This window comes from Podarcis gaigeae (genome assembly GCF_964106915.1).
Source record: "Podarcis gaigeae genome assembly, chromosome: 4".
NCBI lineage: Eukaryota > Metazoa > Chordata > Lepidosauria > Squamata > Lacertidae > Podarcis > Podarcis gaigeae.
In genome coordinates, this window is record NC_139677.1 from 53,099,632 (window position 1) to 53,127,074 (window position 27,443).

Sequence of the window (27,443 nt, forward strand, 5' to 3'; positions counted from 1 at the left end):
ACTGGGAGTTCTGTTGGCCCCCTTTCTCTCCCACTTTTTCAGACCTCTTGCAAAACACCACAATTTTCCATCAGCCTACATAATCCAGCACTGAAATCTTAAATCTTTTCCTTCCCTGCAGACTAACACACATAGCTGGAGGAGGAAGCCCTCCTGGTCCTGCAGTCTTGCCCTTTGATGGCTTCCTTGATGGGTCATCACTAGCCTTTGTGCCCTGCTAATGACCCCTCTTAGCAGCTATCCCAGATTGGCCTAGGTTGTTAAAGGGCCCCCTGACCATTAGGTCCAGTCGCAGACGACTCTGGGGTTGCGGCGCTCATCTTGCTTTATTGACTGGGGGAGCCAACGTACAGCTTCCGGGTCATGTGGCCGGCATGACTAAGCCACTTCTGGTGAACCAGAGCAGCGCACGGAAACGGTCTTTACCTTTACCTTACAGTTTAATCAACCTTATTTACTTCTAACTCTTACTAAATCCACAAACTCATAACAATATGAATGACAACAAACCCTCAGCAAAGGGATCATTCACCTCCCACCATAAGCAACAAAAAATTTCTGCTGAAGTGTGTCCCGAAGTGCTAAGAGATATCTATCCTAGCCGCTGATGTGATCAAGTCTTTTTAAGAATAGCAATCCTCATTCAAAGAAATGCCCAGAAGGGCTAAGCATAAATCAGATCTCAGCTCACGACAACTATTATTGCTGGTGTTGCTGTGCAATTGTTAAAAACCTACATTGCATAAAATAGCAAAAAGATGAGATTTATCAGCACAGAGGATGGGCAATACAATCCTATGGATCTATAAAAGGTAAAGGGACCCCTGACCATTAGGTCCACTCGTGACCGACTCTGGGGTTGCGTCACTCATCTCGCTCTATGGGCCGAGAGGGCCAGCGTTCGTCCACAGACAGCTTCCGGGTCATGTGGCCAGCATGACTAAGCTGATTCTGGCAAACCAGAGCAGCGCACGGAAACGCCGTTTACCTTCCCGCCGGAACGGTACCTATTTATCTACTTGCACTTTGACGTGCTTTCGAACTGTTAGGTTGGCAGGAGCTGGGATCGAGCAACAGGAGCTCACCCCTTCGCGGGGATTCGAACCGCCGACCTTCTGATCAGCAAGTCCTAGGCTCTGTGGTTTAACCCACAGCGCCACCCGCGTCCCTATGGATCTATACTTGAATGTAAATGCTAACAGCTCTGATTAAAAGAGACTCACTCCCTAGTAAGTATGTATAAGACTGTTGCCTGGAAATGTATTTCAGTGATGTAGGTGTCAAAAAGGCTGTCTGTGGGAAGGAGAGCCCCAGGAACTTCCAGCAAAACTAGGCCATAGTGACCCAATTTCTTTTAGAACTGAAAAAATGTTTTTCACAACAGAATGCTACAATTATTTGGAGATAGCTTTACTTATTTGAGGCAGGAGTTGCCATTGTGCTAAGCATCTCCTCTTGTATGATAACAGATCAATGTGCCAGATAGGGGTGGACTACCCAAGCTCATTTCCTGGGTTTGCTTTAACCAAGAGGGGTCATTTGCAGGCCATTTCAGAGCTGTGGGGTCAATAGAAAAATACACTTCTATATAGTAGTTGCTCTCCACATGTGTGTGATTAGACATATAAATTAAAGCTGCAACTGTCAGCACTTTCACTAAGTTTTAAGCCCGATCATACACAGTAAACATACCTAAGACTGTGCCAGATTGAACAAGTAACATTCAAAAGTAGAGGCCTCTACAGTATCATACTTCCTACTTTCTGTTTACATTTGGATTTTGCTAACTTAACTTTGGAGAGCAAACATCCTTTTCTAAATATCATTACATAATCGCAGATTCTTTATCAGTAAACCCATTTTGCAGTCATTCACCCATATTAAATTGACTATCATAGACTTGAGAGTTCCTTACCTTCTTACCAGTAGGTTGTCACATGAAAAACCTTAGTCTCGTCTGAGAAAGAAAACCTGCTTGTTGCTGTCTCTTCCATCCAAGTAACTCCTCATATAGCCACACACTCAAATATTCCGATTAACTCTCAACCGGTTTCTATATTATTCCTCTGGAAGGCCCCACACAAAGCATTTCCTGCAACTTCTGGTTTCTGATGCGGCTTTTGTGCGACTCTGTTTGCAGTGACCTTTTATCTCATAAAAAGATATGACCCAGGTGTGCAACCAATGAACATATTCCATGGTTTTTAATAATTAACAGATGCCATCAAAACATAAAGTAAAAGGCAGGTACAGGACCAACCGAGTAGGTGTGGAAACAACGACACCTATTGCCGTAATGAAGCAATGTGCAGCTCAGCAGGCACCAGGAGATTCTTTTTAAAAGGGAGTAAGCAAAATGATCAAGCCTTGCTCTAGCACTTTCATGACTAGTATGGCATGTGAAAAATTCAGCTGTTGCCACTTTCCCCCTTACTCCATCTCTGTGTGGGAAGAGAACATACTCTGTCTGCTATATTGCTGCCTAACACTCTATACTGTATTAAAGTCACAATAACCCTATCAGGGGAGGTGGGAGGGACATAGCAACCTTCACGTATTCCCCCATACTTTGCAGAACTGCCTCAGTTGTTACTGAGGAAAATAATGAATCCCTCAGTTTGCCCCAACACTCTCTTCGCCATGGTCCTCTGCAGTCCAGTAGGAAAATGTAGAGTAAAGTAGTAGTACAAGCCAAAGACTTGGTGGTACCTTGGTTTTCGAACATAATCCATTCTGGAAGTCTGTTCGATTTCTGAAACATTCAAAAACCGAAAGCGGAAGCCTCAAAACACAAGCCTCAACACAGAAAACTCAAAACAAAAGCCACGCTTCCTGTTTGAGTTCTGAGGCGCATTCGAAAACCAAGGCACTTACTTCCAGGTTTTTGGCGTTCGAGTTCCGAAATGTTTGAGTACAGAGGCGTTCAAAAACCGAGGTACCACTGTACAACCCTTAGCTGCATCTCAGATCCTGGAGGGCTTCCATCCTTTTCAAAGCTGCTAAGGGCGAGGGCCTAATGGCCAAATAGTGGGCTTCACACAATTCATGCAACTTTCAGGCCACTAGTGAAGTGAAACAATAAAGTGCAAGCAGAGGGGTTAAATCCAGGCTCCCCAAACTCCAGAGGAGCCAAATCACAAACTACTGAGCATCTCAAAAGCACATTATTACACATGCGTGAGATGCATGTTAATTCTTTTTATTTTATTTCATTTTTATTTTGTTAGATTTCTTACCTGCTCTTCACCGCAACGTCCCAGGATGAGTTGCAACAGTAAAATATACAATCAAAAAACAACTACAACCATAAAACTAGTGCAAAACACAATTAAAGCGGGCTCCCTCAGGAGGTTGTGGACTCTCCTTTGTTGGAGGTTTTTAAGCAGAGGTTGGATAGCCATCTCTCACAGATGCTTTAGTTAAGTTTCCTGCATTGTTGGGGGTTGAGGTAGAGGCCCCACCCCCGGATTCTTTCCAACTCTACAATTCTATGATTCTAGAAGCAGGTTGATATTAAAAACAATTCCATAAAATAATACAAACATTTTAAAAACATTTCACCTATAAAAAGTATTTTAATACTTCCAGTACTGATGCAGTACTGAAGGTTTCCACATAAAAGGTTTGTTGAAAGAGGAAGGTCCTCAGTAGGTTTCAAAGACAACAGAAATGATACCTGTGTGATATTCAATGGCAGGGGGTGAGATTCCAAAGGGAAGGGGCTACCATATTAAAGGTCCCATTCCTTTATTGCGCATGATGGACCTCTTAATAAGGTGGAATCTGCAGGAGGCCCCAATCTGCAGAGCTCAGTGATCGATTAGGTATGTAAGGGGTGAGATGACCTAGGGCTTTGTACCCCAGATCCAGCACCTTGAACTTAGCTCATACCTCTAATTGGCAGCCAGTGCAATTATTTCAGCAGTGCCATAATATCCTGATGATTGCTGAATTAATGAATTAAGCATAAGAACATAACCTACGTACATCAAAAGAGAAAAATGTGCAGGCAATATTCCACCCAATCATTCTTGAAGACTCAAGCCGGTTCCCGCATTCCATTTTGGCAGGCAATGAGGTGAGTCACAGCCCAAGACACAATTCTATTGTTCAGAAATGGAGCTTGCTGGTTCGTTTTGAAAGTGACTTTTTTAATTCTATGATTCTATGAATTCTCTTCCACATGATGGAACTGAAAGCAGCTCAAAGAAAACAGTGGAAGAATCCAGGATATTAACCTGCATGCCACCTCACCAGACAAAAAATAGCAGCAAAGACAGGACTTGGTCCTCTAATGCAGGTCTTAGTCGGACGGTATGGATTTCTTATCGTTTTACTTTTGAAACATTGAAAAATTGACTTGCCTGTGTCAATACAATATATTACTCCATACTGTGTGGGAGGCTGTGACTGTGGCTGAGTGGGAGATGCTTTCCATTCGGGGTAGTCCTCTGTCAGCAGGGAAGGAGACTGTTGGATTCCCAGCCAGAAACACCCCATACAGAATACACCCACCCACTCTATCCGGTCCCTGAAATAGTCCTATACAAATTACGCACTTCGAAAGAGCACACTGGCCCCCCCTCCATGTATCCTTTTGATTGTGCATTCATGAAGAGTCGTGCTCATGATGCTATTAAGCAATCTCTAGTTTTCTTCTTATCTTTCAAGGATAAGGGTCATGGGTTCGAGCCCAATGTTGGGCGAAAGATTCCTGCACTGCAGAATGTTGGAATAATGACTTTCATGGTCCCTTGAAACTTGACTATACAGTGATTCTACATGTGATGCCACTCTCCAGACTGTTTGCACCTATAAAAGTTTCAGGGTGGCATACTGATTTGTCTCATAGCTTCCTATTAAAACCCTGTAATTTTTTCTATCAAATGTTCCAGGATGTGCGAGGCAGGGGGTTCTTCCGCTTTTGGTACTGTGCCAGAGTGCCCTTTCCAAAGGCAGTCATGTGGTAACACTGGGGACTCATCACAGAACAATTTATAAAGTGGAAGATGTGGAGACATTCCAGTATAAATCCACCAGTAAATACGTTATTATTCTGTTAATCAAAGAGCTGGTTGGTTGCTTTTGCAAGTGCTCGACTATAGTTCTGGTAAATGCTCCAGGATGAATCATGGAATCATTGAATTGTAGAGTTGGAAGCAACCCTGAGGGCCATCTAGTCCAACCCCCTGCAAGGCAGGAATCTCATTTGAAGCATCTGTGACACTTCCGGAGGTGGCGCAAAACGGCAATGGCGGTCCTCTTTACTCTGTGAAGAGGGGCTCCGCGAAAAAGGGTCGTCCGCTGCGGCAAAGCGGAGACCCATTAAGAAAAACCACAGGCAGAGCGAGCCTGTGGCCGTGGGACTCGGCGGGCGCCAAAAGCCCCCCCAGAAACGAAGAAGGAACCCCGTAAGGGGCTCCGGAACGTGAAAGGGGGAGCGGCGCTGTGAGTTCATCGCTCTTTTCGTGGATGCAAAGCCGCGCTGCTGCTGCTGATGAGCGCCGACCTTTCTTCTTGAAAACATCGAAATTGGCTGCAACATACCCGTGAGTAAGGGGAACTAAACATCGGACTAAAATTTTGGAATTTGGCTGAAATTTGGCTGAAAACGGGAGGCGAGTAACAGGAAGTCCGTCTCCCGATCTTGCTAACCAGATCAAAGCAACGGTTCAGAAGAGCGCTGAAGCACTCAAAAGGGACTGTAAAAGTAAAACGAGGGTGTATTTAATAGACTTTGTAGTGAAAAGACAAGCAGGAAATCTTTGTAAAATTTGTGGACTTTATTTTTGGAACTTTCTTCCTAATTTTGAGCTATGCGGAGTTAAAAGGGACAACCCAGCTGTCGGGCTGTCAGTGCGCAAAAGAGAACTGTCAAACTGCTGATACTGTTATTGGAGTTTAAACTGATACATAGACTGAGACATTAACGTTTAAACACTGTTGCTGGGACCTTTCTTGACACCTTGTGGCCTTTTTTCAAGAAATAGAAAGCCCGGGGAACCTTCCTTTTGTACTCTGGAACTACTAAGATTTAACATAGGGAACATAAGAACTTCAATGGCGGATAAGAGTTCTCTCCTTCCTTGAAACTTTGAAATACCCCCACCTAGAGGATTGTGGAGACATAGAGGCCTGGGAACTGTACTTTATTGTGATTCTCTGTGGTTAAATTGTTTACACTCTGGACTTGTTTGACTTATGGAACAAAAGAAAATTTGACCTTGAACAGAGGCAGGTGTGGAATGAGTGGCTCAGGAGAACAAGAGCAGCTAAAGAAAAAGAAAAAGAAAAGAAACCAGTTCAACTTGTTCAAACAACCCTATCTCATCAACAAAGATCATCCGTCCCAACTGTGCTGACAGCACAGGAGGTGGAAGCTGAAGAGCCTGCTGCAGAAGATATGGCAACTGGAGGATCTGAAATAGTCCTGAAACAAATTTTGGAACAACTGGCAATTTTAAATCAAAAAGTGGACAATCAATCATCAAAAATTGACCAAGCTACATCCTCTATTAGTAAATTATCTGAGCAGGTTTCCCAGCACACTCAGGCAATTGAGAAATTGCAAGGAGCCACGACTGAAAACTATAAACTAGCTGTGGAAGCCAGTCAAAAAGCAGAACAGGCGAACAAAAAGGTTGATGAGATCAAGGGGGAAGTAAGGCCTCTGAAAAGACAGGTAGGGGAACAACAGGCCTGCCTGTCATTGGTTGAATTGAAAAGTAAGGAAAATAATCTCAGGTTAAGGGCCATCCCAGAACTGGAGGAAGGAAATTTACAGGGATTTTTAACACTTTTGTTCTCCAAATTCTGGGGGATTGAGGAAGACAAGGATTTTAAAATTGTGACGGCTTTTAGACTGGGAAAATTGATAAAGAAGGATAAGTCCAGAGACTGTTTGGTTATTTTGAGATCAAGAGAGGAAAGAGACAAGATACTAGGCCTACATTTTAAAAAATCTTTGGAGATAGAAGGTAAAAAGGCTGAAGTTTACAGAGACATACCCAAACATCTTTTGGATCTTAGGACCACTTATACAGATTTGACCAAACTGTTGAGATACAACACAATCCCTTATAGGTGGGAGTTTCCGCAAGGACTATCATTTACCTACAAAGGAAGGAAAGTAAGAATTAAAACACCTGAGGACCAACAGAAGTTCTTACACGACCACGAGGAGGACCTCCAGAAAGGAGCCGCAGCTTCTTGGCCACCACCACCACCGGGACCATCTCCAAAGCCTACACCGTCTGGATCTGGACCAGCATTACCACCTCCGGGATCGGAGGGAAACCTAGACACCCCACTGTAGACCCACCAATTAGACCAGGATGTCGCTGCAGCTTCTCAGTTGGAATATAAATGGCGGAAATTCTCTGGAAAAAAGAAGAAAAGTATTTCATATTTTGAAAAAAGAACAATTGGACATTATTTGCCTGCAAGAAACGCATGTGACAAGGCTCCACAGAAAAGTGCTAATTAATAAAAGACTAGGCCAAGAATTTATTTCTTCGGATAAAGTTAAGAAAAGAGGAGTGGTGATATATGCAAAGGAGAGCCTGTCACCGAAATTTTTATTTAAAGACGAACACGGCAGAATTTTGGCGATTGAGATTCAGACACAAGGAGAAAAATTTTTGATATTAGGAATATATGCTCCAAATGAAGGAAAATCGGAATTTTTCAGGAAGCTGCATGAGATTATGCTGGACTACTTAGACTACAACAACATTATTATGATGGGTGATATGAATGGGGTTGTGTCTGTAAATATGGATAAGTCGCAAAGTGCTAACATAACGAAAGATGGCAGACTACCTAAAACTTTTTTTGAAATGACTGACAATGTGGACTTAATTGACATATGGAGGGTTAAGAACTTTCTTTTCTGAAGCTCATCTGACATGGACACGAATCGACCAAATATGGATAACTAGAGGACTGGCACCCAAGACTAGAAAGGTGGAAATCTGCCCAAAAACCTGCTCCGACCATAACGCTTTGAAAATGGAACTGAGACTAAATACAACCGGATCCTTTAGATGGAAAATGAATGACACCTTACTAAGGGACGAGAAGATTGTTAAGAAGGCCCAAAAAACTTTAAAGGACTATTTTGAGATAAATTTAAATACCACTGTGGAAAAAAGAACAATCTGGGACGCAAGTAAAGCAGTCATGAGAGGGTTTCTAATACAACAAAATACGATCAAGAAAAAGCTCTGGAATGAAAAGGAGAAGATACTGGAAAAAATAAGAGATGGAGAAAAAAAACTAAGATCCAGGCCCAAGTCGAAGGAAGTGCTGAGAGAAGTGAAATTTTTCCAAGCACAATATTTGAAATTGATAAATCAAGAGGTGGAATGGAAAATTAAACAAATGAAACAAAGATCTTTTGAATCAGCAAATAAGTGTGGGAAACTGCTAGCATGGCAGTTGAAAAAGAGACAAAAACTTAATACAGTTACAAATCTAGAGATTGAAGGGAGAATGGTTCAGAAACCCGAGGAAATTAGAAAGTGCTTCCAGAGATATTTCAAAGAACTTTATTCACAAGGGCCACAGAAAGATTCGGAGGTGGACCAATTTCTCAAAACCAATGGATTACAGAAAATACCTCAGGAAATGAGAACAATCCTGAATAGTAATATCACACAGCAAGAAATTGAAAGCGCCATTCAGAACCTCCAGTTAGGCAAATCTCCAGGCCCTGATGGACTTACCTCCAAATACTATAAGGTTCTGAAAGACTATTTGATACAACCTTTGTTGGAGGTCTGTAACCAGATTATGGAGGGGAGGAAGGCACCGGAAACGTGGAAAGAAGCCTTCATCACATTGATACCCAAACTAGAAACTGAGAAGACCCAGCTTAAGAACTACCGCCCCATCTCACTCCTAAATGTGGATTACAAAATTTTTGCAGACATTTTGGCAAGTAGGTTTAAAAAAGTGCTTAATGAAGTGATCCATAAGGACCAGGCAGGCTTTCTCCCTGGTAGGCATTTGTTTGACAACACAAGAAACATCATCGACATTTTGGAACTTTTACAAACAAAGCTTAACACTAGAGCGGTGTTAATCTTTATCGATGCGGAGAAAGCCTTTGACAACATTTCTTGGATGTTTATGAAGAAAAATTTGGAAGGGATGGGAGTGGGGCGGGGGTTTGAAAATGGATTAGAAGCAATATATTCAGAACAAAAAGCTAAATTGATAGTAAACAATGTGGTGACAGAGGAGTTTAAAATTGAAAAAGGGACACGACAGGGGTGCCCTCTATCCCCTCTATTGTTTATTTCAGTTCTGGAGGTGCTATTGAACATGATTAGAAAGGACCGGTTGGTACAGGGAATTGAGGTCGGAGTGAAACAATACAAATTGAAAGCATTTGCAGATGACCTGGTATTAACATTACAGGAGCCAGTCTCTAGTACTAAAAGAGTGCTAGAATTAATTTCTGACTTTGGTCGGGTGGCGGGATTCAAGTTGAACAAGCAAAAAACTAAGGTTTTAGCAAAAAATTTGACAACTGCAGAAACAGATGAGTTCCTGAAAGAAACAGAATTAAATGTGGTTAAAAAAGTAAAATACCTAGGGGTGTATCTGACCTCCAAAAATTTGAATTTGTTTAAAGACAACTACGAGAAATGTTGGTCAGAAATCAAAAGAGATTTGAAAACGTGGTCAAGATTGAAACTTTCCTTGTTGGGCCGAATAGCAGCTATAAAGATGAATGTATTGCCAAAAATGTTATTTTTGTTTCAGACCCTACAGATCGTGGACAAGGTGGAATGTTTTGGAAAGTGGCAGAAGGATATTTCTAAGTTTGTTTGGCAGGGCAGAAAGCCCCGAATAAAGTTTAAAATATTAACTGATGCGAAAGAAAGAGGGGGATTTGCCCTGCCAGACTTGAGGTTATATTATGAATCTGCAGCCTTCTGCTGGTTGAAAGATTGGATTTTACTGGAAAACACTGATGTCCTAGATCTGGAAGGGTTTGACAATGCTTTTGGGTGGCATGCATATTTGTGGTATGACAAGGTTAAAGTGCACAAATTGTTTAAAAACCACATTGTTAGGAGAGCAATTTTAACGGTCTGGACAAAATATAAAGACTTATTGGAGAGTAAGACTCCGAGGTGGCTCTCACCGGTGGAGGCCAAGGCACGTAAGAGACCTAACATGGAGGCCAATTGGCCTAAATATGGGAAAATAATTGAAAAGATTGGAGACAATTGGAGGTTGCAGAGCTTGGAAAAATTAAAAAACAAGGTGCGAGATTGGTTGCATTATGCACAAATTCAAGAAGTTTTTAAAGTAGACAAGAAGGTTGGATTCCAGGTGGAAAAATCGAAACTAGAGACAGAACTGTTAGAACCAAAAAGTAAACTACTTTCGAGAATGTATAACCTGCTGCTTAAATGGAATACTCAGGATGAGACAGTCAAATCCGCCATGATAAAGTGGGCGCAGGATTTGGGGCATAACATTATGTTTGAAGACTGGGAAAGGTTATGGAACACCGGAATGAAATTTACGGCATGTAGTGCCTTGAAGGAAAACATTATGAAAATGATATACCGGTGGTACATGACCCCAGTCAAGCTTGCTAAGATATATCACCTGTCTGATAATAAATGTTGGAAATGTAAAGAGGCGGAAGGGACATTCTTTCACCTCTGGTGGACCTGCCCAAAAGTGAAGGCCTTTTGGGAGATGATTCATAATGAACTAAAAAAGGTACTTAGATTTACCTTACCTAAGAAACCAGAGGCCTTCCTCCTGGGCATGGTGGACCAGAGAGTGCTTAAGAAGGACAGAACTTTTTTTATGTACGCTACTACAGCAGCAAGGATCCTGATTGCAAAGCATTGGAAGACACAAGATTTACCCACACTGGAGGAATGGCACACGCAGTTGATGGACTACATGGAACTGGCCGAAATGACTGGCAGAATCCGAGACCTGGGAGAAGAAACAATCGAGGAGGACTGGAAAAAAATTAAGGACTATCTGGAAAAACACTATAAGCTGTATGAATGTTAAAAAATGCATCTTTTAGGAAACTCTAGCTTCAGTAAGGTTAAACTAAAGAAATGAAAATTAAGGCACAAGAAGTCTGAGATAGAATAATGAAATAACTTTATTGTGTTTAAATGAAAATGTACATGATTTGGGTTATAACACATTTGAAATTGGGTAACATGATAAAACGAAGGATACAACAAGTAATGAAATAAGTCAACAAATTGCTGATGTTATGTATCACAGAGAATGCAGGGTTGGGAGGATGTGGGGAAGTCCAGTAGATTTGGAAAAAAAAACAAGAAAACTTGTAACCTTTCTACTTTACTCTTATAATATGTTCTTTATTCTTTTTTCTGTATTTTACAAACTCAATAAAAAATATTATAAAAAAAAAATGAAGCACCTGTGACAGATGGCCATCCAATCTCTGCTTAAAACCCTCCAAGGAAGGAGAGTCTACCACCTTCCAAGCGAGTCTGTTCCAATGTCAAAGAGGAAGTTCTTCCTGATGTTTAGTCAAAATCTTCTTTCTTGTAACTTGAATCCATTGGTTCGGAACCTACGCTCTAGAGCAGGAGAAAACAAGCTTGCACCATCTTCCGTAAGACAGCCCTTTAGATATTTGAAGATGGCTATCATATCATATGATCTGTTAACCTTTGTAGTAAAGTTCCTACAGGAGCTCCTATACTGCAATTCCTATTGGCTAAAATCATGGTAGGTGGCTCTATCCTTCCTGGCTGAAATCATTATTTGGATGGAGGTTTGAGTCACTGTAGCAGCTAGGAGTTTGCTCGAACCTGTGATTGGCTGGCACTATAGAGACTAAAGGGAGCTACAGGACCAAAAGCTGGATCAAGACTTAAAGGTGATTTGAGACCAATCTTTGTTGCCACCTGCTGGTTGGAATACAAATTTGCTGTTGGCACGGGTTAGCTGAAGCATCTGCAATGCACCAAAATGCGCTACTGACACTTGCTTGAAAATTTACGTTGCAGGGTTCTCATGTTTTGCATCTTTATGGAACATGTAAAGTCATCACACTGACTGCATCCTTGAATTAACTTTGAATAGGGCCCAAAGGACATGGACTTCTGTTGGTACATCTAGACCTGGTGGACAGTTTCAAGCAGAGCAGACCAAGACATTTGGCGCCTGAAGCAGATCCCAAAATGACACCCCGATCCCCACTAGGGAAGGTGTGAGGGAAGATCTAGATCAGGAACAAGGGGGCAGGCAGGGAAGAAAGATCAACATTGGGATCTTCTGCCCTGGGTGGACCCTCCACCTTGCCTCATAGGTTGGCTGGCCCTGGTTTTGAGCATGGGGCTGACTTTATGATTTTGTCTATATCTCTTGCTAATGCTGCTATTGTTTATTATCCTCTGTTTAATCAGATATCAGGTGTGTGGGGTGGGGGGAGATTGCTACTCAGTCATCCAAACTGCGGGCTCCGGTTTTCCTGTGTGTGTATGTTTGAGCCAGATCCAAATATCAAAAGAAAATTCTAGACACTGATCTAAGGGTTAAACTGAAAATGGAGCACATCAAAAGTTTCCTATCTTGAACTGACTCTACTTGCTGAAAGTAAAACTAACTTGTGGCAGGACTGGCGGTGATACACCAGAATGATAGAAATAAGCTCCAACAAGTTTGCATGGACTACAGAGTGAATCCACTGGGACTTAACAGCTACTAGAAGTATTATGTGCTAATCCTTCAAATATTGGAAAGGAGCATAGCAGGCATTATTTCAAAAGCGACACCTGAAGCAAATCCATATGTTGAGGAAGAAAATACATAATGCAGTGTTTCTTCAAAGGGATGAGTCCTCCAAGACAGATTCTCTATCAAGCTTCTCAGTAAATGATTGGTGGGTTATATTTAGCCATCTCACAAATAATAAGGGAACAGAGGTTATGTTAGTCACAGCACTTTGATTCCATGTGGGAGGAAGCAGAAGCCATTCAAATGACTTCACGATTACCATTGTGTGAACCAGGAGAGCAGGACTTCACTTGCTTGCTCCACTTATACTGTCAAAAACCATGGCAGCCTCTCCCCAATGGCATTTGTGCATTTGGAAGGATGTCTGCAGCCTGCCCTTTGAGAGAACGCTGGTCCCATGAGCTGGATTTCTCAGATGTGATGGTGGGCAAAGAGTAAGCAAGTGCTCCTGACTTAGAGGATCGTAGGTGAATGCTCAAATAGGGCTTAGGTTACAGGACTACTGGGAAGAAACCTACAATGGTTGATCACACCTTTAAAAATATATGTAAAATTCAGCTATTACCCAGATCTGTCTCCATCATTAGGTCGAACACACTGGTGCTGTGAAGGGTTGTTCCAGCATAGACATGGCCAAACTTGGCCCCCCAGCTGTTTTGGGACTACGATTCCCATCATCCCTGACCACAGGTCCTCTTAGCTAGGGATGATGGGAGTTGTAGTCCCAAAACAGCTGGAGGACCAAGTTTGGCCTTGCCTGTTCTAGCAGCACACAGTGATTGCTCTTTGCATGCATGCATGTGTGCAGGCTTGTAGGCGATTGACCATCAGAAACAGACTGAAAATGGACTCTAGAGATGGAATGAATGATAGATGGAGGAGGAGGCAAAGAGAGTATGGCTGTTGGTTGAGAGGGTAGCAGGTGATATTAGTGATAAATAGTAGGCATTAGTCAATACTTTGATTTCAACAGGTGCACTCCCATTAAAATCAGTAAGTGCTTAATTCAGAAGAGTTGCACTCAGACTTTGTGAATAAACTGTAAGTGGCAGAAGGCAGTTGCCTTTGGATAAGTACATGAAACGGAAAGCTTGTATAACATGGTAGATTAATCTGGGCTTTTCAATACTTTCCCTCCCTTTATTTTCTTTTTGCTCTCGTAATGACAGCCTACCTAACGTACCTTCCCTACCAACAGCAATTTTCTATGTACAACACCTGCTTTGCGTTGGAATTCCATACACACACACACACACACACACACACACACACACACAGTGCAGTTTATTGAACTGCATCAGATGCCACTTTCACAAGTCCCCTGAGTGGCTTATAGTGTCTCAGGGGGAGCTGCTTTCAGAGAGGAGTCTTTGAAACTCCTTTGTTTTTTTACTAGGTATGTCAGAAGGCATCGTTCTCCATTCCACTCCGATTTGGTTGCATGCAGTGCTGTTTTTGTTTCACTACAGTTCATCTTCTGCCAAAAAATATATTATGAGTCTTCTTGTCTGTTGTCTCAAAATTTACAGAATTAGTTAATTATCTAAATTAATAAAATAATACATAAAATAATATACAAGAGGTCTGGAATGTGGCAACACAAGAACAGGCCTTTTCTGCAGTTGCTACTTCATTACATATTCTTAGGTGCCAGGTGAAAATATTTCTCTATAGCTAGGTCTTTGGCTGCTTAAATAATCTATGACCTTTTAAATATGTTTGTGAGATGGGGTTATTGGTTTGTTATTGCTGTTTTGTTATGTATTTTGTGTTCTCATTTTGTGTTTTTATGTTGCAAACCACCCTGTGATCTTCAGATGAAGGGCAGTATACAAATTTAATAAATAATAATAAGATAAGTCACATTTTTGTAACTAGTTGCATAATTACAGTGTTATGAAGTTATGCCACACCACAGAAATACAAAGAAAATGCAAGGCAAATGGGAGAAAACTCACTATGTATCATTTTGGGGCTGAAAACGATAGCAAATACTACATATATTCTGTGGATTCATTTATGTTGCAGAAGTGGGACAAATAAGCAAATATCAGCAAATTCTGCTTCCGTCAAAATTCTCTGACATCATGACTTACAACACACACACCCCCCCCTTTGGATCCTACTCTTCGATCAGAAAGAAAGGAATGAAGTGTCTCAATACTGACACAAGTGAATTGATCACAATAGCAGTATGAGCCACCAGGAGAATGTGTGCACAAACCTTGTGAAACATAGTTGTTTCACTCATTAACTTTATTAAAACTCAGGGGCTGAACAGTGCCTGTTTAAAGAGCTAGTCAACAACCTTGAAGATGAGTATGACGACTCATTATATTGCTATGAAGTGTGCCCACTACCAAAGCAACTCTCCTGCTGCACAGCCTACTATGGAACTAGAGTGGCCAGATACAAAGGAGGGCAAGGTCCTGCACCATTAATAATTGTGGAGAAGATGGAACTTCAGCACGTAAGGCTCATGAAGCTTCTTCAGAAAGGTACACCTGCTGAAATTCCTTGTTCTTCAAAACTATCCATCAGTTCAAGAGCCCTATCCTCTTTGGCACACTACTGCAGTGGGTTTTTCAAGCTGTTTACCTGGGAGTAAGCATTAAGGAACACAATGACACTTACTCGTAAGCAAACAAGCATAGGCTTGGGTTTTAAAAAGCAATGTCAGCATCTTCTTATCTAAAATAGGTTTGATGTCAGTATCTAAGCAAAAATTTCAGGATTTATGTTCTGTGCCTCTGATGAAACCTATCAGCCACCTGGATAGGTCCCTGGATGACAATTTTCATCCAAGGACCTCTCCAGTGCATCCCAGTAGATAAGATTCTCATGAGGTCTGACAAAGTGGCTTGTCACAATTTTCCTAAAACGACAAGCAGAAAATACAAGCCCCTCTGGGAAGAATGTTTGTTCTGAATGAAGTTCTTCCAGTTTGATGTCGAGTTTAGCGAGGCACATGCCTACAAAAACATCCTCTAGTTTAAAATAAGGAACTTCTTTGGCCATTTTATACACACTACTAGCAACATCTGCAGACAAAACATAACCAGTCCCTGAACAAAATGGAGGGTACAAGTTTCCTGAATATTCTTCTTCACTCACATACCACTTACTTAACAGTTTTCGTATTGGATGCTCATTCTCTTTTAAAAAGCCAGTGAAGAAGCTAACCTTCTTATTTTTCTTTAGAAGAAGTTCAGTGAGATAGAAGGTATTCACAAACATATCTGAGTCTGTTTTCATCACAAAGCTGGTTTGTGGGCAGAATTTGTGAATCCATTCAAGGCCCATAATAGTCTTTAATGTTAAATTGTAGTAGGAATCTAGAAAATCCTTCTGGATAATGTCTCTGTGTTTTTTGTTCTCATCATCAATAGCACGCTGGTCAACATCAGTGAGAGTACTTCCCAGGAGAAAATAGGTCACAATACGTTTGTTGTCTATTTTTCTTTCTCTGCCCCATGTCTCACGGATAGCCATCCGGGCTTTGGATTGTTTGTGAGATGATGTCACAAGAATGACCAGGAATGGTGGATTCCGTCTGCAATTCATATGAGGCCTCCTTAAAAAACGTCCATCTCTCTTAAAGGGAAAGAACTCATGCTTCGTCTCACAGAATATACAGATTTCGAAAGTGCCCAGTTTGGCATATAAACAGAGAAAACAAACCAAAGCCATAGTGAAAACAAGCATCCTTGCAAGTCTCTTGGAAGCCATCTGAAAGAAAGAAAAGGAAATGCTATGTGGATATTTCTAGCAAATCAGTGTAGTGGGGAGATTACATTCCTACAGGCACGGTAAATAGGCATTGTGTATGTCAAAGAGCTGGCCTTAGATGTGACTAGCAGTTGGAACCAACCTGTAAGAATTTTAATAAAAACCTGAACTTGAGATTTTTCTTTGGGAATAGTCTTGAAGACAGAACATTGTGCTGTGCATATGCAGACTTGCATGTTTCCAATCAGTAGATGGCAGGGTTGAGAGTAACAGATTACAGGATAAAATATACTTTGTGGTTTCCCACCTAAGCTGCGCCCCTTCCTCCTGCACATTCACTCTCTTCTCCCTCTTTCTTGCACAAGGATACCACAAAGGTAGCTCCAATCATATAGTGTACAATTTGTAGTCATCCTTGTGAATATGTAGAAGCTGTTAGCAAACAGCCTGCTTTGCCTTCTTTCTGTGTTTTATTTTTTCCCCTTAAAGCAATGCTAGTGATGTATAAATGAGACAGAATGGGTAGTGAAGCTGAGGAACTCCAGGCAGCTCCAGCTTCCAAGCTTTATAAACTGAGATCCCAACCCATTTTGTTTTTTAAAACCTATCATGTTGGGCTCAGCTAACTCCCTGGGCTTACACCACCACAGGTGCACCTTGCCTCCTGAGCTCTGAGGAGAGAATCACACTATCCAGGGTGCTCTTTTCTCTCTGGGCTCTGAATTCCACGCACATCCCCTGCCTGTGTCGGCTCAAGCGCCTTTCAGAGCCATTGATAATGCAGGGATGTCTTCTCCTGCTTGGACAAGAAAATTGTAGCCACGGTGTCCACAGTCCATTTTAAACTTTCTCAAAAACTGTTCTCTCTTTTAAAATCATTTCTCTTTCCACCCTACGTCCCCCTGAAGAGGGATAGAAATAGGAAAACTGAATAGTCTGGTGGGTGCAATCCCCTCGCCCAGCTGCTAATATAAAATATGACAGCTCCTTTGAAGTGCCCCCTGTCAGAGCTAGGTAGGAAAGAACAGAAAGGGAAGGACTGTTATCTTAGTCTTGTGAACACTTGTTCAAATCTGATTGGTCAAATCTAGTGGAGTGAGCAGAAGATCCATGGATCTCCTCCTCCACTTCAGGAAAAAGGAAATCTGCCTCCCTGTTCTCCTGGTGTTAAAGGCTCTTTGCATCCCAATGCAATTTCCCCTTATTTTTGCATAGGAAGTTGAAAATGCCAGAGAAGCCCCACTTGGGGGGAGGGGGCAGATGAAAAGCTCCTGCTTCCTGTTTCATATGATAAATTTACATAGGGAATATTTCATGCAAATAGCTTCTCACCTGAAAATAAGCAACTTGTGGCTTTATTGCCTCAAACAGTTGGAGGCAATAAAACCCAGCAATGTTTCTGAATGCTATGGGGAGAGTGAAATTAGCTTGATCCAGCAAGTTCTTCTTATGTTTTTATATTGATGGCACTGTTTTTTTCTTTTTTCTTTAAACACAGCTGTCACTATCTGGTTCTAAATATTCTCTTAGTCATCTACTGAACAAAGTACTAGTTTATTTTATTCATATACTGCCTGGTTGTAAACAGAGCCTCTAAGCAATTCACAAAAACTAAAAACTGGAGTCCAGATAATCCTCCCCTGCGTGTGTTTGCAGATTTACCTTACCTTTAATGGATGCTTGAATTTCCTGAGAAGAAAGAAAGTTTTGGCTCCAAGACAGCAACTGATAAAATCTAGAACAAGAAAAGTGTTGGTGAACTCCAAATGCAATTCTATTCCCATAAGCAAAATGAACACGTATCTCCTTAAATGTGTTGATAAACATTTCCAACAAGCAAACTTGAAAATGGGCACACATTCCCTTTACATTCTTCTTGGTCTTAACATTCCCTGCCCCCCAAAGGCAAGGCTACTTTATTTTTATTTTTTTATTTGTCATTTATTTCTTCTTCTAATAATTATAGTTTCTAACGTCAGCTTCTTTCATTATCACTATTATTATTGTTAATAATAATTACTATTACTACTATTATTATTTCCAGGGTGGCAAACACATTAACAATAATATCAATAATTATATTCTAAAAGCATTTTAAAAAACACGTCTAACAACAATTTAAAAGAAAACATTCTACCAGCCGATAATTTCAGGGTTGCCAGGATCAGGACTGCTCAACATTCCTATGCCTGGGTAAACAGAAATGTTTCCAAATTCCCTCAGAAAGTCAGTTATGCGGGATGAAGTGATTGACAGCACTAAATATTTCCACATTTATCCTGTTCCTCTAAATTGTAAAATAAACCTGTTTTTGAGAAAAGTCCAGGGCCTGTCACAATCTTCTTAAGGCAAAACTCATTTTGGCAGGGGCTGAACATCTCCCCTTCCCAACTGGAAAATACTCCTTACATGTCCCATCAGCAGGGCGGCCATATTGCCAAGCAGGCTGGGCTTCCCTGGATTCAGTCCTCCCCACCCAACCAGGGCCCATTTCTACCATTAGCAAGATCAAATGCCCACCTGGGGTAGTGTGTGTATTTATGTATGTATGTATGTATGTATGTATGCATGCATTTTTTAAAAAATATCAGAAGCTGATCAGTGAGATATAAGTGCCTGGTCCTTCTGTGAGAAACTCCTGGTAGCACTTTTCAAGGCTTTGCCGCAGCTGTGTTTGGCATTGGGAGGGGGGAAGTGTACAAGTCATAGAGATTACAAATAATAAAAGTGATGCATTTGTTTTCTCCAGAAGGGGCTTGCTGGTTCATTTCTATTTTATTTTTATTTATTTTTGGGGACTTCCCTTGTGAGAGAAAGATTGCTACCCCTAGGAAACAACATAGAAATGCATAATTTTTAGCATAGCTGCAATTGGGCAGTAGAATTGCCCCCCCCACCCCACCCCAGGTAACAGTAAGGGAAACAGTAAGGAAGTTTGTGCTTTCCCTCCCCCAGGTCTTATTTTTCATGCAAAGAATATTGGTCTTATTATTTTAATATATTTGTTGCCCGAGGCCCCGGGCAAATGTACCCAGCTGCCCCCTGCCCAGGCCTGCTTTTGCAATCAACTATACAGGCCTCACCACCACCACTTTCTGCATTTCCCTTTTTCAAAAAAACGTTAGCAAGCATATGTACGTAAAGACTCAGGATTGTTAAGGAGCTCTCGATGCTGCGATAGTGGTTGTTATTAAAACTACTACACTCCATTTTGTCATGTTTTGCCAATGGCTGGTTTGCCTTCCAGTTAAAAAAAAAATAGCCCACATGGCCTAAATAAAGCTTCTTTATTTATTAATTAAATTTCTATCCAGCTCTTCCTCTCAAAGGAGCCCGATGCAGCCTCCTGCTCCGCAGAGCTGTGTGCAACCCCAGACGTAATGTGCTTTTGCTCCACCACAGCACCCCTGGCACAACCGTACTAAGCCAACCCTGAAACTGAGCAGGGTCTCACCTGTACCCTTTCCCGTCATCTCCGCCATTTCCTGTCTCTAGGGTGAGAATCAGCTTTATTTCTCTCACAGCAACAGGCTTAATGGCAGAATATGACCTGAAGTCTTTGCCTGTACAACCCCCAACCTGCTTGCCTTAGAAAAGACAGGAAATACTTTAGAGGAAACCACAGCCTTTGCAACTGAGTGGAAAGCGACATTACTTCACAGTGCAGTCCTATACATGTTTTCTCAGAAGCAAGGCCCATTGTGTTCTGTGGGCTTACTCTCAGGAAAGAAATGCAGCCGTAAACTGCTTACAATATATAAAATTGCCTTGAATTTTTAATTAGCCTTTTGAGAGTCCAACTATATGTTACGTGCAAAAGTACCCAAAAGCCACTCTGACGGGCTGGGCTTGGAGTGAGAAGTCAGCAGGAAGCAGTTGCTTAGTTCTTTCACAACCTACCTTTTGCCTTTGTAGATGTGTTTGTAAGATGGCTTCCTTTCATGGGGAAAAAATTGCACAACTTCTTAAGTTTAATGTTTGCAATGGGCCGTGTTTGTGCATGAGGTGTGCATGTGTTTCCAGCCCTGTGGAATGTTTCCTATGCTTACAGGCACATTGGTGTTGGAGAGGTAAGGGTGCAAAGTGCACCTTTGAGCATATATACGGAGGGATTGTTGTCTGGTTAGGCATTTCTGGGGATTTAGCAAGGTATTAAGGAGATTAGGAGTTCTGAGTTACATTTAAATCTAGTAACAATGGTTTGGGGCTATGCAAACTGCATGGTTAGGAAGGGCTGTCTTGTGTGGTCTCTTCACATGCTGCTAACAGCAGAGGTATTGATAGGGAAGATGTGGAAAAATAAAATAATGGATATAATATTAGTGAACAAAATTATGAGATATAAGCAATTAAGGGAAGGAAGGAAACAATCAGCATAGATCTTTAGACTACAACGAACACCATTCATTTTTACACAAGGATTGTACATTGTGTATTTCTGACATCCTAAGAAAATTGAGGGTCAGTTTAAAATAGGAGGAAAACTGGTGCACTTGGATGCTCATGTGGCGCAATGGTTCAGTGTGTCTAGGAGTTAACCAGAAGATTGGTGGTTTGAGCCCACCCAGGGATGGCTGTGGGAAGGATTCCTGCATTGCAGGGTGTTGGACTAGATGACCCTTGGGACCCCTTCCATCTCTGCAATTCTATGATTCTAAGATGCACAGAGGATCAAAATTATAACTCTTTTATTAGATCCATGGCACAGAAAATACTAAGATACCTTGCCTGGCAAAGAGGAACAATTAGAGTGTATGCAAATATAAACTTTACTTTTCTTGCTCTCACTGGTAGCATGCAGAAAGAAGACAGGATTCCCTATAAACATAAGAAACCCTCCACATGGCAGAGAGGGAGAGGAGGGGTAAATGTAACAACTGACTGACTTACCCAGGGGATCATGTAGAAAAGCTACCACTAAGCCTGCAGGAGTCTTGCAGGTTCTGGGTCTGAAATGAGAGACTTGATGGCAGGGTCGTCCTAGTGGTTTTCAAAGGGGGAGGAGAAATCTAGAAATACAACAAAGCAAAATTACTTTTATAACCTTAGCAACTGAATTTTCTAGAGAACCATTTTTAAAAGCCAATGCAGAATAGTAGTTATACGAAGCATCTACTTATTCTGTTCAGTTAAAACAACTAACTGAACAATCTCTAAATTTGATAATCTCAGATAATTTCATTGTTAGCTATATCCCAAATCTTTACCAACCAGACATAAATAGGCAGAATATCTGCTTCTAGGACTTGGCAGCAGTCAGTAAACAAACAAACAAACAAAAATTCTTTACCTTCATCCTTCTTAACCCGTATCCAGTACAAATGTGCACCAGCCACAAATTTAGTTCAGACCCCGACTTGGCACTCTTCCTTTCACAGCTGCAACTACTGTAAAAGACTGGCTTCTTTTACCAAGTTTACCAGCAGTTTGGTCTATGGCAATACAGGTTTCTGCAAAGCCCTAGTAAAAATTTAATTCCCCAACCCCCAATCTCAAAACCACACTTTTTCTGTCGTCTACACAATTGTAACTTATTTCATTTTAGAGAGACCCCTGGAGACATTTCTGTCAATCTTTCATTTCCTGGCTGATAAGCTCTCTGTACTGTTAGACAATCCAAATCCTATGCTATGGATATCCCTCTCATCCATCTCTAGGCAGAGGACTCAAGTAAAAAAATAGCATTTTACAAGTGATAGCTTGACAGTTTCACAGGATCCCTACTCCCTCCTGTTATCATGAAGACAGCCACGATACGGTAGATAGCATATAGCCATAGTACAACATTAGTAGCTATGCCTCAGGTAGACCTCCTGGCCTGGTAGACCTATCTGAATCAGATATGTGCTCTGGGCATACTCAGAACTGTTTCCTTGAAGTCCACACTTCACAGCTTGTAGCATATTCTGGTAACCTGGAAGGAAGCAAGGGCGTATTTGCTACTTTGAGAAACTTCGCTCTTCCTGTTTAGCACTTGTGACCTTGCGTGTGAGAGAACCACGATGGTGGATACTATTAGAATTCCTGCTTCATGATTGCAGTCATGGGATTTTTGTCTTTCACATGACAGTGAAAGTTTTGACTCCACACAGTGGGAAGTGACGAAGACAGGATGTTTGTGTTACTGTGCTCCATGAAGTGGGACTATTGTCCTTTGTTCTTTTTCTCTTTGCTGTCTGATGCTAGAGAGAGAGGGAGCCATGTTGCAGTGCTCCGTGTGTGTTTATATGTCAATAAAGTAGATTAGCCAAAATGCTGAGTTGCTGAGGTCTGTTACGCAACTACGCCTACTCTGCAGATCCCTAAGTGTGCCGGTGTCAGTTGGCATCGGTCGCTGTGATGTTCGGGCTGAAGAAAGCTATTGAAGCTCCTGAACAATTGACCAGGAGGAAGAGAACATGCCAGTCGTGCATGTGTCTCTACCAGGGTCCTACTCAAGTGTAGGCTGAACTCCTGACAGATACATCTGGTTCACAGGCACTATAAAAGCAGGATGCTGGACTTGATGGTCAACTGGCCTGATCCAGCCAGCTCTTCTGGTTTCCTTATGATACTTAACTATATGTTAGACAATATGTTAGCTCCATATCAGAACTCTGAAGTGCAGGTTTCGTTTTTAAACAAATGGACAGTGTAGTGGGGGAGAGGTGGTCCAGACTGGGACCTAACATGGAGGATAGACAGCTTTAAACTTTGCCTTTCCTGTGGTCCCAGTTCAGATAGGGGTGGGGGCTGCACCAGCTATTTATATAAGAAAAAATATCCTATGTGCTTCAATTGGAACTTTTATTCTTATTCAAATTGCTGACATGATGAGAAGCCCATTCTGAGTCTTAACCATAGCCAGATGCAATGAGTTAAAGACCCCTACCTCTAATGCCAGGGTCCCAATTGCGATCAGGAGCTCCATGCTGGCAATTTGTGCAATAAAACCCAAACCCTGTACTTAAGGGCACAGATATGGAGCTAACATGTTGTTTGATAGGAAGACTGAACAGGTTCACAGGTCACTTGGGCACCGTCATCCCTACTATGGTCTTGTATAACTGTTTAAATTATAGTAATTCATAGAATCTTGTATTGTCTGGTTTGGTCTGGAGAGAGAGAATTTGCATTGCCTTTCCTGACAATCTTTTGTAACATAAAACTGCAGGGATTTTCCATAAGGTTCTTCCCTCTGTCTATAAGAACTTGGAAGAGATGTTTGATTTCAGCATAATCAAGCCACTTTGTACATCCCTGTGGAACTAATCTCTACATATCTGGAAATAAATTGGAAGTGTCCACACATGGACAAAGTCTGCTTTGCTATGGAGAGCCTTTTTTTTTTAACCATGCCAAGCACTCCCCTAGATTGGTCATACAAAGGAATTCTGGCACACTAAACAGCATGTTTCACTCATGATTAGATTTGCTACTTGGCATGTATGTGAGCACATGTCAAAGATGTATGTTATAGATATTATTAAGGAAAATAAACACATTTTCAAATTGGGGCTCACTTGGATCAGGGTGAATGTAGATGTGTATGAAAAGGGTTGTTTAAGAGGTCTGCAGATTTAGATCCTGATGGGAAGGCAAGACCCTTGTGCTTTGTATAGGAAAACAGAATTGCCTGCAGGTGCCCCTTTTCTTCTCTCTACAATACTGTTCAACAAACTGCATTACTGGCCCAAATTCTCTCTTCCACACCTCTGCTAGAGGTACAGGTGCTCTGTCCTCCAAGGCACAGAGCTGAACCCTAGTCTCAGACAATATGGAATATTTCATTTGAAAGAGCCAAATTATGCCATTCATCTTCTCTAGCCGGCAGAAAGAAGTCTGCGTGGTAGTCTGATTCTGCTTTCCTGATTATGGAAATCTGTTTGGAGAGCTCTCAGGAGTGAAATGATTTAGCTGAAAACCATGCACCGAAAAGAAAGAAAGACAAGGTTTTTTTTTTAGTTTCCTTACCTCCTTCTGCAATACATCTCTCCATTTCTCTAGCCATGTTGCCTGAAAGCTCCAGTGAGTTGTTAGATCTTCCTGGGAAACGGTTTGTGTCTCCCTCCCGTTCCTATTTGATCAATGACAATCTCCATGTGTTTACTGGACTGGGAGGGGCAAACACAGCATTTGTGCAGTAAAGGGAATCCAAGCAGTAGATTTCTCTTTCTTTCTTTCTTTCTCTCCCTCCAGGTAGCAGGCAGGACAGCCACCGCAGTCTGATCGTCAGCAAAAGCCAAGTTAGGAACTGTCTGCAAATGCTCTCTCTTTGTACTCAAGGAAAAAGAAAAAAACAAAGACAAGCAATTCCAGGCACACTCAGCTGTTGCTAGAGAACACAGAAATTTTAATTATTTGAGAGACCAAATCCTTATGCCTTTCCACAGGAAAAGCAACCACCACTAGCAGAGTAAAAGAGAACTTTGCAAAAATAGCCTCTGGGGTGTGAAAATGTCCCAGGCTTCTGGCAAGGCCAGGCAGACTTCAGTTTGTGGTACCTATATTGCTTATTTCAAGAATGCCTGGCTCCACCAACAAGAGCTAGGTGGGAAAAAGCAGCTCAGATTGGCAGGCACACTCACAGAAGTAAGGGAAAGTGTCTACCTATGAGAGCGAGCTGTGTCCAAGAATTGATTTCAAAGCCACTACTGAGTTTATTATTAAACCCTTTCATACAAAATTCCACTCCCACTTTCCCCGAAGCATCCATTGTTTCAGCAGCCTAGTTTTCGTTTGGGACATGTTTATTCTTACTAGTCTTGAACAATTGTGGGTCACACCAACTGCAAATCACCTAGTGATCGACCAGTAGATCCCAGTCTACCTTTGACACCCCCCTTCCTGAGCTAGCGTATTCTCAGACATAAAAGACATAAGGCTATGCACACATACCACACATTTAAAACATCCCCACAAAGAATCTGGGAACTGTAGTTTACCCTGCCCCCTGCTGCCATTCCTGGTACCTTTAACAATCTACAGTTCCCAGGATTTGTGTTTGTGTGCTTTAAATGTGTCTTAGATGTATGCTGGGTAAGCTCATTTAGTGCTTCTTCCCCCGTCTATAATTGGAATGCACAACACTGACCAGAATAGGAATTAGTTTACAATTGCATCTCTTCCTTTTCTAGGTTGCACTGCCCATATTCACACAGGTGTGCACACAGACAAGGCTCACAGCGAGCCTGGTGAGGGGAGAACCTGAACTTCCCCTGGCTGAATGTGGAACCGAAATTTGTGTGTGACAAGCGGGCAGTGGAACTTTTTCCCACATGGTCTCTAAGTGCAGTTGGACAGCTGTGGAGATCGATGGGCAGGGCCTCTACTGCCGAGGAGCTAATCGGAGCAGGTGCTCTGGCTACCATTTCTCCAGTGAAAATAGGGGTGTCCTAAAGAAAAGCGGGACATTCCGGGATCAAATCAGAAACCAGGATGGCTTCTGTAAATCCCTGTCCCTGGAAAACAGGGTAATTCTCTGCAAAGCCAGGTGATAACAGATGGAAGATCCACAAAGATTGGTGGAAAAATAAACATTTACTAGCAGGCTTAAACTAGACTGAGGGCTCTCCTCCCAGGCATTAAATGTCCAGGGATTATGTGTAGGGGTCAGATGGGATTACCATGAGGAATTATAAAAGATACATCAAGCCATCGTGTCCACAATGAAAAGAATTGTGTTGACTGGGTTTGATATATTGATGATAATTTCTGATTAAATCCCATAAGATTCTACATTTGTGCCCTTTTCATGCCTCTTTGACTCTACTGCCCATTTCTCTCTCCTCACGTCACGTACACAGCAGTACACAGCAGTTGCTTCGCCAGGCAGGCATCCTGTGCCATAAAGATAGTGGGCAAGTTACTTTGATGTAGTTTCTTATATATAATCTTAAAATGTTAATCTTGGAGCCAGGAAACAGATCTCACATGAAGGGGATAGTGATCTGGTCTTTCTGGCCATCCTTCTTATCATGTTTATTTCTCAGCTCTGGGGTTGCCAGATGCACCCCTTTGTAGTTCTCAACTTATTTACCCCAAAATATATGCATGCTAATTAGTGTTGTAGTGTAACTTTTTCCCCACGTGGGGTTTGATGAAATGCTCAGAGGAAATATGCTTGGTTCTTACGAGCACTGTGTAAAAGATTCTTTTGCTAATAAAATGGCCTGGTGAGGGGTATGGTTTATGCACTTTCTCCGAGAGCCTTGCTGGTCAAAGCCTCGTGTCTTGTTTTTAATCAGGGTCCAGTCCTTATGTACATGTTTTACAGTGCATCAGAAATTTAGATCACAGAAATGACAATGGAAATAAGAGCAAAAGATAATCACTTTTTTTCTTCTGTGATTCCATAGAATTAGGGTTCAGCATCTCAATGGAATACAAGGGGAAAGCCTGTAATTCTCTTGAAATTAGTTTGAAGACTGGACATTTATTATGAGGTTGATGTGAAGCTGACAAGGGAAGGATCAGAGATCAGCTTTGCCTGAATGAAGTCTCAACTTCAGTCTCTAGCATCTCAAGTTAGGGCTGAGGGAGGCACCTGTTGAAACCCTGGCATGCTGCAGTCAGTCAGTGCAGTGCTGTCTGCACTAGGGATGAGGAACCTGTCTGTGGTCTTCCAAAATATGGCTGACTTCTTGCCAGTCCAGCCTGTATGGCCAACTGTCAGGGATGACTGGCATTTGAGTCAAGCAATGTTGGGAGGGCCCCATACCTGTTGAAGCAGCTCCCCATGCTTTCAGCTAGATAGGATAATGGTAGGTTTGATATAAGGCACTTTCTTACGTTCCTGTGGTATTGTTCACTTTGCACATTTTTTAATTTTTTTTTTAATTCTTAGTTTACAGTGGTACCTCGGGTTAAGTACTGAATTCGTTCCGGAGGTCCATACTTAACCTGAAACTGTTCTTAACCTGAAGCAGTACTTTAGCTAGTGGGACCTCCTGCTGCTGCTGCGCCGCCGGAGC

General features: G+C 41.8%; 2 protein-coding genes and 1 long non-coding RNA gene across 14 annotated transcripts in view; 1 reads left to right on the forward strand and 2 right to left on the reverse strand.

Annotated features, from left to right (window-relative positions):
• IGSF5 (immunoglobulin superfamily member 5) overlaps positions 1–16,001 on the reverse strand; it is a 46,529-nt gene extending 30,528 nt beyond the window's left edge. For 2 of the 5 annotated variants that reach the window (XM_083734777.1, XM_083734776.1), the window contains exon 1: positions 1,916–2,130. The gene's annotated coding sequence lies outside the window, so the exon portion shown is untranslated. Of the gene's footprint in view, positions 1–1,915; positions 2,133–15,887 lie in introns of those variants that run through there. The other 3 variants (XM_083734778.1, XM_083734775.1, XM_083734774.1) reach the window with 3 other exon arrangements.
• LOC310842673 lies at positions 11,612–26,693 on the forward strand. The gene is made up of 2 exons (XR_014563293.1): positions 11,612–13,229; positions 24,670–26,693. It is a non-coding gene; the product is annotated as an uncharacterized lncRNA (long non-coding RNA).
• Positions 14,540–24,659, reverse strand: B3GALT5 (beta-1,3-galactosyltransferase 5). 8 transcript variants are annotated; one of them, XM_083734808.1, is made up of 4 exons: positions 24,445–24,659; positions 21,382–21,500; positions 18,159–18,226; positions 14,540–16,491 (listed from the first exon to the last, which is right to left on the reverse strand). In XM_083734808.1, the coding sequence occupies exon 4, from the start codon at positions 16,489–16,491 to the stop codon at positions 15,526–15,528; it is 966 nt and encodes a 321-aa protein (XP_083590934.1). In that variant the 5' UTR covers positions 18,159–18,226; positions 21,382–21,500; positions 24,445–24,659; the 3' UTR covers positions 14,540–15,525. The 8 variants fall into 8 exon arrangements, with proteins under 8 accessions (XP_083590934.1, XP_083590935.1, XP_083590933.1 ...); XM_083734809.1 differs by lacking the exon at positions 24,445–24,659 and adding an exon at positions 21,782–23,151; XM_083734807.1 differs by lacking the exons at positions 21,382–21,500; positions 24,445–24,659 and adding an exon at positions 19,946–21,358.
• Positions 26,694–27,443: the final 750 nt, after the last annotated feature.